The following is a 13,041-nucleotide window of genomic DNA, read 5'->3' on the forward strand; positions in this document are numbered from 1 at the left end:
GTTTTCTATTTCAGATGTATCATGGATAAACTGTTTCTATTAGAAGTATTTATCTAAGTTCTAAGCTGCTAAGTTATAAATGAACTTTTGTATTTCAACCCATTCATGAACTTGAAAATACAGGCAATGCCCAATGATTATTGCTGTGGTCACTAAGTATAGGGAAAAAAAGTGGTGATAGAATTCTTAAAAAAAAATTAAAATTCCAACTTACACATGTAGTCATTTTCAAACCCAGAGACAATATCTTAATGGCTGAAGAGTCCATTTCCTTCAGTACAAAGACTTGACAGACACTGTGAAAATAAATATACGTGGTAATTGCTATGTAAAAATCTGTAGTTTTTATAGGTCTTAAAAAAATGAAACTTGGACCAGAGTAACTTTAACCCTACAAAGCCAAACAAAATCAGTGGTTGGTTTCGTTTTGAGGGGAGGAATGATGTTTGTTTGCTGTTTTTTATGTATAGGACTGTGGAAAAGATTAAGGTCATAAGACCCTCAGAAAGAAAGTTAAAGTTTGTCAACCTGGAGAATTAAAATTTATTCTCTGTCTTTCATCCTTTAGTTAATTGCACTTAAGCGGAAGATATTTCCCAGGAGGAGGATACACAAAGAAGCCAGTCCTGACCGAATCAAGGTATAAAGGATCTTCATCTGAAAATCTACCTCAGCATTCACTGAGCATTTTAAAACTGGACATCAGAGATGTCTTCATGATGTAATGCTTAGCCAGCTTGGCCTGAAGAAGGAATACCATCCAGTATAATACTCGGTTTCTGGAATGAATATAGCCTACTGACCAGGAATTGCATAACCAACACACGGGAAATTTGTGTGTTGAGCAGCTCTGGTTTTACTTTTAAAGCATCTGCTCGTGGACCGATCTTTCTTTTAATGAAAAGCCTCGCTGATGAGAGACATCACTGGTTGCTATGGCAACCGAGCAGCTAACTAACATGAGAAGCCTAAGCCAGCTTGAGTGCTATTGCTAAGAGTCCCCCGTCTTTTGCATTCCAAAGCTTTTTGCTGTGGTTTTACATTTTGGGTTTTTTTTTGTTTCTTTCTCTTTTCCTTTTCTCATTTTTAAAGTAAGTACATACTAAGTTAACTAAGTTATCCTTGCTTTTGCAAACAATGAATCGGGATGTGTAAACATGTTTTTATAGACGTTATTTAACTAATGCAGCAATATCATGTCCTACTGGCAGTACCTAAATTATTAACATTTAAAACAATGTGATCTTAACCCACTTACCATTATTTATGAGCTCAGTGACTGACATCTGATACTTTGTGCTTGTTTTCTTCAGCCCCTAAGAATACTGTGATTTCATGAGGAGGCCTGATTACAAAGGGCTAGAGTTAAGTAGCTGAGCTACTTGCCAGATGTAATTATGTTTTGAAGATGTACATATTCAAAAAGAAGTGCCTCATTTTAGAAATGAGTAGTGCTGGTGGTAGTGGCCCATAACAGTGGTGTCTTCTTTAATACTCATCGGTATATTCCAGTAGCTGGCTCTCAATCAGTTTCACATAATGAAGGGTCAGGAAACTTTTTCTGTAAAAAAGCCACATGGTAAATATTTGCAGGCCACATGTGTCTATGTTGCATATTCTTTGTTTAGTTTAGCTTTTGTTTTTAACAATCCTTTAAAAATGTCAAAACCATGTCTAACTCGCAGATGTACAAAAACAGGCCACCAGCTGGATTTGGGCCATAGGCCATTGGTCTGTGACCACTGGGATGGAGAATTAGTATTTTTATGTGTGGGTAAGCCCTGACGTTCAGCCATGTTTTATTTATGTCATTGTACTGTGGATTTTATGTGTCCTTTTTGGACTCTGACAGGTATTTTAGATGATGATCTTAACAGTATTCTTTCAAAATGGCATACATATTTTGTAAAAAGAACTTGTAAATAACTGTGTTTGTGCTGTAAGAGTTATGTATTTCAAAAATTGAAGTCTCATAAAAATTTAAATTTTATCTGCTGCTTTGATTTTTAATCTTTGAGGAGTGAGTTCGTTATCCAGATTCAGAAATCACTGAGTGCTTACATGGAATGTCAGGATCTGTCCTTAACACAACTGAAATTAAGTGGAAAGCAGTGTAAGGAGAGGGTGGTAGTATTACAACCTGGAGAATGTCATTATATGGGGGAAAATAAGTTCTAAATGGGATTTATGTGGTAAAAATTCAGGGGTTATCTGGGTATCATTCTTAGCATGAAGAATTCTAGAAAAGTTAGGGAAATGAATATTTGGGTGTGATGGAGATTTCTGGTCAGGTGAATATAATCCACACCTTATTCAGAGCCACACCTTATTCAGAGCCTAATAGATAATGAGATGGATAACAGAATCAGAATGTTCATAGAATCATTTATCTAATGAGTCAGTAGAATCATTAGAACAAAAGAACTTCAGAAGCTGACGAGTCGTCAAATGGTCTTCCAGAATTTTAAAGCCTCCGAACCAACAGTCCAAATGAAACCCTCTGGAAGACCAGGATGTAACACAGAAGAGGGGAAGCTGCTCATCCTACCTGACCCCAAGGCGGTGCCTCCAAAACTCCCAGGCTTCACAGGCAGAGTTTCAAAGCCCCACATCTTGTATGTTATCATCGAGGACACTAGGGTCAGGAAGATTACGTGACTTGTCCAAGGTCTCACAGCCAGTTGGGGGCAGAGGTGGGCTGGAGCCCAGCTTGTCTCTTTCTCTAGTCCCCTCCAGGCCCTGCCGCCTCCCCAGGACACAGTGGCATGTGCAGGTGAAAAGCACACTCTCTGCGGTCCGACTTGCGGCATTCGAGTCCTCGCTCCTAGACACTGATTGCCAAGATTCAGCTTTCTCTTCTAAAACGTAGGAGGCAATACTGGTGTCTGCCTACCTCATAGGCTTCTGGTGAGGATGGAAGAAATGACATGCAACATACCCAGCACAGTGCCTGGCAAATACTCCTGCCTGATAAATGTCAGTGGTGAGGATGATAGTGAGGAAAGTATGTAAAGGATTGTTATCCCGGTCAGGGGTGAGGTTTCCAGTGTAGTCTTTAGGGTGAAATTATTACATGGCCCTTAGCTAAGAAAGTGACACATTTTCTAATTAAAAATCTTTTTTGCCTACTTTTTCTTCAAGTGTTTATTTTTAAAACTGTTTCTACACACACCAAAAAGCATACAGATAATGATCAAGGGTTTAAAAGTGAACTGTGATTGCAGCTTAGGTCAGAACATTTAAGGAAGGAATAGCACTAATCCCCCAAAATTCTTCCAGAGCGTGGAAAGGAGAAGGAAAACATTGTCTCGTTTTTCCGTCAAGGTCAACACAACCCCACACCAAAGCCTGGTTCAGTTGCCGCAAGAAAGGAAAAACCATAGGCCAGTCTACCTCATGGGAATCCCAAACGAAACACTAGCAAGCCAGGTTAGTTCATTCTCCCAAGGAGCAACACTTTATGATCAGGCTGGGCCCATTCCAGGATTGCAGGTTGGCCCAACACTTGAAAAGCAGTGCACATCACATCCGGAGGGCCAAAAAGGGAAACTGCAAGAGGGATTCCCACGTGGTTGGGTAGGATAGGAAGAAAAACATCGGCTCGGAAACAAAACAGAAAACAAAAAACCCCAGAATTCCCTGGTGCTCCAGTGGTTAGGATTCCATGCTTTCACTGCCAAGGGCCCGGGTTCAATCCCTGGTCAGGGAACTAGGATCTCACAAGCTGCACAGCACAGTCAAAAAATAAAACAGCATTGAGTCGAGACCTGTGCCCCTGAGACGGGACTCACAAGGGAGGGGAGGGGAAATCGCAAGGGCAGAGACTTGCCCTGAGGAGTGAGCGGCTTGAGCCACAGACTGGGCCTCCCACGCAGAGGAGAGAAGCCTAGACCCTACTCGTGAGAAGTACACGGGTGCTGGCTCATCCTCGGACAGGGTGGAGAGAGGTCTGCCCTAGTGGCTGCTATCTTACTGCACGCCCCATTTGAGCTGAATGAACACCCCACTCCCCTCACTCCACACCACAGCTGGTACTGGATCTAGCGCAGCCAGGTCCTGGGAAAAGACTTGATTTAGGATGCAGAAGTGGCTGGGAGGCCTGGGGTATGATCCAGGTGGAGTGGCAGAGGCCACTGGCATTTACTCAGACAGTGTCACAGAAGCAGCCCAGACTTCTGACAGCAGCCCAGCTGCTTCAGTGCCCACAACCAGAATGCCATGAGCCCCAGCCAAGCAAACGCTTGAGCCCTGCCCATTCCACACCACAACACTGCACTAGATGTGGGACAACCACAACAAGGGAAAAGATGCGACCTTAGGCTACGTCTGAGTGGAGCTGCAGACACCTGTATAGGCAGTGCATGGAACCTCTCTAAGTACACAAGCCCCACTTACTTCTGCACTACCCTCCTTGGGGCAAAGGCCCCGATGCAGGGAGAAGGAAAAAAACCACAAAGGGAGCAGAGCCAGCTCAAGCCTGACCCTCAGCGCATCCACTCCAGCCACTTGGGAGCAGGCCCTGCCCCTGCCACTGAGCAGAGAAGAAGTCCGCCTCACATCCTGTGCAGACTCTAGCTCTAGCAACACCAGCCACACCCCCTATCAAAGTGGCAGTGGACAGCATACCCTGAGGAAAGATGTGGCTGACATCCACATCAAATCCAGCCCTCCAATCAAAGACACTGGGCACATGCAGTCTACACAGGGATGCTCCTACATAAAAACACCCCTTCAAGACAGTAGATAACTCTTAAACCTAAATTCATAGAGACAGAGAAAGTTAAGTAAAATGAAAAGGCAGAGGAACTACTCTTAGTTGAAAGAGCAAGAGAAAACTCCTGAAAAAATAATGCAACAGAGACAGTCTACCAGACAATGAATTCAAGAAGTTGGTAATAAAAGTGCTAACTAAATTAAGAGAATCAATCTAAGCACAGATCATTTAACAAGGAATTAGAACTTAATAAAAAAATAGATAATTAAATTTCTGAGATAAAAAGCACTCTAGAAGCAGTGAATAGACAACTAACTGACAGAGAAGAACACATAAGTGATCTGGAAGACTGAATAATGGAAATCACCCAATCGGAAGAGCAGAGAGAGACAAAACAAACAAAAACAATGAAAGCAACATACAAGATCTATGGGATAGTATAAAACGTGCCAACTTTCACATTATAGGGGTTCCAGAAGGAGAAGAGAGAGAGAAGGGGATTGAAAATGTATTTGAAGAAATTATGGCTGAAAAATTCCCAAACCTAAAGAAGGAAACAGATATCCAGGTTCAGAAAGCACAGAAAGTCCCCAAGAAGATGAACGCAAACAGACCCACACCAAGACATATCATAATTAAAATGGCAAAAGTCAGAGAATTCTAAAGGCATCAAGAGAAAAAAAAGAGTCATATACAAGGGAATCCCCATTAAGTTATCAGCTGACTTCTCTGCAGAAACTTTGAAGGCCAAAAGGGAGTGACATGATATATTCAAAGTCCTAAAAGGGGAAAACCTGCAACCGAGGATACTCTACCCAACAAGATTATCTTTTAGGATAGCTGGAGAAAGACTCTCTCAGCAAAAATAAAGAAATCAGCAATATTCAACCTACCTTGAAAGAAGTGTGGAAGGGTCTTCTCTGAAAGGGAAAAATCCCAGTAGGAAAGGCAAATATGTAGTAAGGATTGAAGATCACTTAAATAAGCCAGTAGATAGATTAAAATTTTTTTTTAATTGAAAAGCAATTATGACTACAATAAACAGTAAAGGGATAAGCCTGAAGATATAAAATATGACATGAAAAACAAAACATGGTAGAGGGCAATAAAAAATGTAGATCTTTTATGGACTTAGAGATGATCATATTAAGTAAGTCAGAAAGAGAAAGACAAATACCATATGATATCACTTATATGTGGAATCTAAAATATGACACAAATGAACCTATCTATGAAACAGAAGCAGACTCACAGACACAGAGAACAGACCTGTGGTTGCCAAGGCAGGGGGTGGGGGTGTTGGGGAGGGAAGGATTGGGAGTTTGGGGTTAGTAGATGCAAACCATTATAAATAAAATGGATAAACAACAAGGTCCTACTGTATAGCATAGGGAATTATAGTCAATATCCTGTGATAAACCATAGAGGAAAAGAATTTTTAAAAGGATGTGTGTGTGTGTGTGTGTATATATATATATATATATATATATCTGAATCACTTTGCTATACAGCAGAAATTAACACACTGTAAATCAACTATACTTCAATTAAAAAGTTAAAAATTTAAATGTAGGGCTTCCCTGGTGGCACAGTGGTTGAGAATCTGCCTGCTAATGCAGGGGACACGGGTTCAAGCCCTGGTCTGGGAAGATCCCACATGCCGTGGAGCAACTAGGCCCGTGAGCCACAACTATTGAGCCTGTGCGTCTGGAGCCTGTGCTCTGCAACAAGAGAGGCCGCGATAGTAAGAGGCCCGCACATCGCGATGAAGAGTGGCCCCCGCTTGCCACAACTAGAGAAAGCCCTCGCACAGAAACAAAGACCCAGCACAGCCAAAAGTAAATAAATAAATAAAATGTAACTGTACCATTAAAAAAAATTTTTTTATGTAGATCTTTTAGAATGTGTTTGAACTTAAATGATTATCAGTTTAAAGCAAGTAGATAAAATTATGGGTCAATATATATGAACCCTATGGTAACCACAAATCAAAAACCTACAGTAGTACACAAAAACCAAAAAGAAAGGAACTTAAGCATACTACAAAAGAAAACCATCAGATCACAATGGGAGAAACAAAAAGAGGAAATGAACAGAGAAGAACAGAGAAGATCAATGAACTAAATGATCCAATCAAAAGACATAGGGTGGCTAATTGGATAAAAAAACAAGACCCTTCAATATGCTGCCTACAAGAGACTCACTTCAGGGCAAAGGACATACAGACTGAGAGTGGGGATGGTAAAAAGATTTTATGCAAACGGAAATGACAAGAAAGTGGGGGTAGCAATAATCATATCAAACAAAATAGACTTTAAAACAAAAGCTATAATGAAAGACAAAAAAAGAGCATTACATAATGATAAAGGGATCAATACAAGAAAGGATATTATACTTGTTAACATATACACATCCAATACAGGAGCGCCTTAAATAGATGAAGCAAATGCTAACATACATAAAGGGAGAAATTGAGAGTAATACAATAATAGCAAGAGACTTTAACACCCTACTGACATCAGTGCACAGGTCATCCAGACAGAAAATGAATAAGGCAACAGAGGTCTTAAGTGACACAATAGACCAGTTGGACTTAATTGATATCTCAAGGACATGACATCCAAAAAAAGCAGAATACACATTCTTTTCAAGTGCACATGGAATGTTCTCCAGGATAGATCACATACTATGTCACAAAACAAGCCTCAACAAATTAAAGAGCATAGAAATTATATCAAGCATTTTTTTGGATCACAATGGGATGAAAGCAGAAATCAATTACAGAAAAAAAAAAGGGGGGAACATGTGCAAACTAAATGACATGCTACTAAAAAAACCAATGGGTCAATAATGAAATCAAAGAGGAAATCAGAAAATATCTCAAGACAAATGAAAATGAAAACACAACTTTCCAAAATCTCTGGGATATAGCAAAAGCTATATCTATATACTAAGAGGGAAGTTCATAGTGATACAGGCCTTCCTCAAGAAGCAAGAAAAATCTCAAACAACCTAGAATTAGAAAAAGAAGAACAAAAAAAGCCCAAAGTCAGCAGAAGGAAGGAAATAAAGATCAGAGAAGAAATAAAATAGGGATCAAAAAAGCAATTAGAAAATATGAAACCAAGAGCTGTTTTTTTTTGAAAAACTAAATAAAACTGATAAACTTTAGCCGTTCACCAAGAAGAAAAGAGAGAGGACCCAAATAAAATAAGAAATGAAAGAGGAGAAATAACAACCCATACCACAGAGAAAAAAATTCATGATACTATGAACAGTTACATGCCAACAAATTCGACAACCTAGAAGAAATGGACAAATTTCTAGAAATGTACAGCTTGCCAAGACTGAGTCAAGAAGAATCAGATAATTTGAACAGACCAATCACTAGAAGTGAAATTGAATCTGTTAAAAAAAGAAAAAAAACAAAAAAGAACTCTCAGCAAACCAAGGTCCAGGACTGGACAGCTTCACAGGGGACTTCTACCAAACATATAAAAAAGAACTAATACCTATCCTCAAATTATTCCAAAAGGATTGAGGAGGGAACACTCCTACATTTATCCTACAAGGCCACCATCACCCTGATACCAAAACCAAAGATACTACAGAAAAAGGAAATTACAGGCCAATATCTTTTGAATATAGATGCAAAAATCCTCAACAAAATACTAGCAAACTGAATCCAACCAATACATAAAAAGATCATTACCATGATCAAGTTAGATTTATTCCAGAGTAACAAGGATGGTTCAACATATGCAAATCAGTGTGATACACCACATTAACAAAAGACAGAAATCACATGATCATCTCAGATGCAGCTCTAAAAGCATTTGACAAAATTCAACATCAATTCATGATAAAAACTCCCATCAAAGTGAGTATAGAGGGAACATAACATAATAAAGGCCATTTACGACAAACCCATAGCCAACATAATATCCAACGATGAAAAGCTGAAAGCCTTCCTGCCGAATTCAGGAACAAAACAAGTATACCCCTCTTACCACCTCTATTTACCATAGTATTGGAAGCCCTAGCCACAACAGTCAGACAAGAAATAAAAGGTATCCAAATTGGAAGGGAAGAGGTAAAACTGTCACTATTTGCAGATGAAATTATACTTTTATAGAGAACCCTAAAGTCTCCCCTAAATGAATTCAGCAAGGTTGCAGGATATGAGATTACTATACAGTAACTGCTTCATTTCTATACACTAATAATAAAATATAAGTTTAAAAAAATCCCATTTAAAATTTCATAAAAAAATACTTAGGAGTAAACTTAACCAAGGAGGTGAAATACATATACTCTGAAATCTGTAAAACATTGATTAAGGAAACTGAAGATGATTCAAAGAAATGGAGAGATATCTCATGCTCTTGGATTGGAAGGATATTACTAACATGGCCATACTACCCAAAGCAATCTACAGATTTAATGCAGTCCCTATCAAAATACCCAGGGCATTTTTCAAAGAAAAAAACCAAATAATCCTAAAATTTGTATGTAACCACAAAAGGCCCTGAATTGCCAAAGCAATCCTGAGAAAAAAAGAACAAAGCTGGAGGTATAACCCTCCCAGACTTCAGACTATACTACAAAGCTACAGTAATCAAAACAGCATGGTATTGGCACAAAAAGAGACACATAGATCAATGCAACAGAATAGAAAGTCCAGAAATAAAACCATGCACCTACCGTCAATTAATCTACAAAAAAAGGAGGCAAGAATATATTGATGCAATGCAGAAAAGACAGTCTCTTCAACAAGTGGTGCTGGGAAAACTGGACAGCCACATGTAAAACAATGAGATTAGAACATTCTCTTACACCATATACAAAAATAAACTGAAATGGTTTAAAGATCTAAATGTCAGGCCTCAAACCATAAAACTCCTAGAAGACAACACAGGCACAACACTCTTTGACATAAATCGTAGCAGTATTTTCTTAGATCAGTCTCCTAAGACAAAAGAAATGAAAGCAAAAACAAATGGGACTTAATTAAACTTTTGTACAGCAAAGGAAACCACTGACAAATTGAAAAGACAACCTACAGAATAGGAGAGAATATTTGCAAACTATGTGACAAGGGGTTAGTGTCTAAAATATACAAACAGTTCATACAATTCAATATAAAAAAAATCCAATCAAAAAACTGGGAAGACATGAATAGTCATTTTTCCAAAGAAAACATACAGATTGCCAACAGGCACATGAAAAAATGCTAATCACTAATTATTAAAAAAATGCATATCAAAAGCACAATGAGATATCACCTCATACTTGTCAGAATAGCTATCAAAAAGTCTACAAATAACAAATATTGGATTTGGAGAAAAGAGAACCCTCATATACTGTTGGTAGGAATGTAAATTGGTGCAGACCCTTTGGAAAACCGAATGGAGGTTCCACAAAAATCTACAAATACGGACTTCCTTGGTAGTCCAGTGGTTACGACTCAATGCTCCCAATGCAGGGGGCACAGGCTTGATCCCCAGTCGGGGAACTAAGATCCTTCATGCTGCACGGTGCGGCCAAAAAAAAAAAAAAATTTTTTTTTAAATTAGAAATACCATATGATCCAGCAATTCTACTCCTGGGTATATATCCAGAAAAAATGAAGACACTAATTGAAAAAGATATATGCACCAAAATGTTCATAGCAGCACTATGTACAATAGCCAAGACATGGGAGCAACCCAAGTGCCCATCAACAGACAACTGGATGAAGAAGTTGTGGTATATATATATATAATGGAATATTAGCTTAAAAAATGAAATACTGCCACTTGCAACAACGTGGATGGACCTAGAGAATAAATCAGACAGAAAAACAAATACTATATGATATCACTTATAAATAGAATCTAGAAAATAATACAAATGAATGTATAAGCAAAAGAGAAACAGACTCACAGATACAGAAAACAAACTTGTGGTTACCAAATGGGAGAGGAAAATGGGGAGGGACAAATTAGGAGTATGAGATTAACAGATACAAACTACTATATATAAAGTAAATAAGCAACAAGGATATACTGGATAGCACAGGGAATTATACCCATTATCTTGTAATAACCTATAATGGAATATAATCTGCAAAAATACCAAATCACTATGCTGTACACCTGAAACTAATACAATATTACAAATCACCTATACTTCAATGATAAAATGTGCAACAATTAAAAAAAAAGAAAATAAAACATTTTGTCAGGAATCCAGGTAATTAGAGGGAATAACTGGGCAAATGACATATATGGAGGAGTAGTAACAATGTGGTCTTCTAAGAATTAGCCCTGAGACTTGAACTAGGCAGTCTCTTAAGTATGATCAACGTCAATAAAATCCTGAAGCCTTGCCAAATTTTAAAGAGGTAAAAATATACAAACAAATAAATTACAGAACTGGTAGTAAACTAAGGCGTGTACAAAAGTCAAAATATACTTTTACATTATTTGGGGGGAAATACACTTATGTACAGAAGAAAGGAAATAATACTCCCAATTTAAAATTGTGTATTGTCTCTTGGTAGTGAGTGAATTTCATTTCTTCATAAATTATTTATCTTCTAAAAATTGTTTTAGAATGAATACTTTTAAAACAAGAACAATAAATATTAGGTAGAATTATAGTGACACATGTTACATTTTTAATGGAAAGTACAATGGTTTTTATTAGCCAACCCCAGGAAAGCTAACTTTGAAAATCCATAAAATGCTGCATTTTGAGGAACCAGGATGGCAGAGTAGAAGGACGTGCTCTCACTCCCTCTTGTGAGAACACCACAATCAGAACTAGCTGCTGCACAATCATCAAGAGGAAGACACTGGAGCTCACCAAAAAAGATACCCCACATCCAAAGACAAAAGAGAAGCCACAATGACAAGGTAGGAGGGGCACAATCACAGTAAAATCAAATCCCATAACTGCTGGGTGGGGGACTCACAGACTGGAGAACACTTATACCACAGAGTCCACCCACTGGAGTGAAGGTTCTGAGCCCCACGTCAGGCTTCCCAACATGGGGGTCCAGCAACGGGAGGAGGAATTCCTAGAGAATCAGACTTTGAAGCCTAGTGGGAATTGATTGCAGGACTTCGACAGGACTGGGGGAAACAGAGACTCCACTCTTGGAGGGCACACACAAAGTAGTGTGTGCATCGGGACCCAGGAAAAAGAGCAGTGACCCCAGGAGAGACAGAACCAGACGTACCTGCTAGTGTTGGAGGGTCTCCTGCAAAGGGGGGTGGGTGGCTATGGCTCACCATAGGGACAAGGACACTGGCAGCAGAAGTTCTGGGAAGTACTCCTTGGCGTGAGCCTGCCCAGAGTCTGTCATTAGCCCCAACAAAGAGCCCAGGTAGGCTCCAATGTTGCGATTCCTCAGGCCAAACAACCAACAGGGAGGGAACACAGCCCCACCCATGAACAGTCAAGTGGATTAAAGTTTTACTGAGCTCTGCCCACCAGAGGAACAGTCAGCTCTACCCACCACCAGTCCCTCCCATCAAGCCTCTTAGATAGCCTCATCCACCAGAGGGCAGACAGCAGAAGCAAGAACTACAATCCTGCAGCCTGTGGAACAAAAACCACATTCACAGAAAGATAGACAAGATGAAAAGGCAGAGGGCTATATACCAGATGAAGGACCAAGATAAAACCCGAGAATAACAACTAAATGAAGTGGCGATAGGAAACCTTCCAGAAAAAGAATTCAGAATAATGATAGTGAAGATGATTCAGGACCTCGGAAAAACAATGGAGGCAAAGATGGAGAAGATGCAAGAAATGTTTAACAAAGACCTAGAAGAATTAAAGAACAAACAAACAAAGATGAACAATACAATAACTGACATGAAAACTAAACTAGAAAGAATCAATAGCAGAATAACTGAGGCAAAAGAACGGATAAGTGACCTGGAAGACAGAATGGTGGAATTCACTGCTGCAGAACAGAATAAAGAAAAAAGGATGAAAAGAAATGAAGACAGCCTAAGAGACCTCTGGGACAACAGTAAACACAACAACATTCGAATTATAGGGGCCCCAGAAGGAGAAAAGAGAGAGAAAGGACCAGAGAAAATATTTGAAGAGATTACAGTCGAAAACTTCCCTAACATGGGAAAGAAAATAGCGACCCAAGTCCAGGAAGCACAGAGAGTCCCATACAGGATAAACCCAAGGAGAAACAAGCTGAGGCACACAGTAATCAAATTGGCAAAAATTAAAGACAAAGAAAAATTATTGAAAGCAGCAAGGGAAAAATGACAAATAACATACAAGGGAACTCCCATAAGGTTAACAGCTGATTTCTC

The 13,041-nt window shown here is 39.1% G+C and overlaps 1 protein-coding gene and 1 pseudogene across 3 annotated transcripts in view; both read left to right on the plus strand.

The window, feature by feature from the left end:
* Window positions 1–1,990, plus strand: part of GNPTAB (N-acetylglucosamine-1-phosphate transferase subunits alpha and beta) — an 80,126-nt gene extending 78,136 nt beyond the window's left edge. For all 3 annotated transcript variants that reach the window (XM_024732106.1, XM_024732107.1, XM_024732108.1), the window contains one exon: window positions 569–1,990. In XM_024732106.1, coding sequence (XP_024587874.1) covers window positions 569–646 — 78 coding nt within the window. In that variant the 3' untranslated portion in view covers window positions 647–1,990. The remainder of the gene's footprint in view (window positions 1–568) is intronic.
* Window positions 1,991–2,448: 458 nt separating this feature from the next.
* Window positions 2,449–13,041, plus strand: part of LOC112391031 (ferritin light chain pseudogene) — a 27,443-nt pseudogene continuing 16,850 nt past the window's right edge.

Source organism: Neophocaena asiaeorientalis, unplaced genomic scaffold, assembly GCF_003031525.2.
Source record: "Neophocaena asiaeorientalis asiaeorientalis breed wild unplaced genomic scaffold, Neophocaena_asiaeorientalis_V1.1 scaffold418, whole genome shotgun sequence".
In the NCBI taxonomy this organism is placed as follows: domain Eukaryota; kingdom Metazoa; phylum Chordata; class Mammalia; order Artiodactyla; family Phocoenidae; genus Neophocaena; species Neophocaena asiaeorientalis.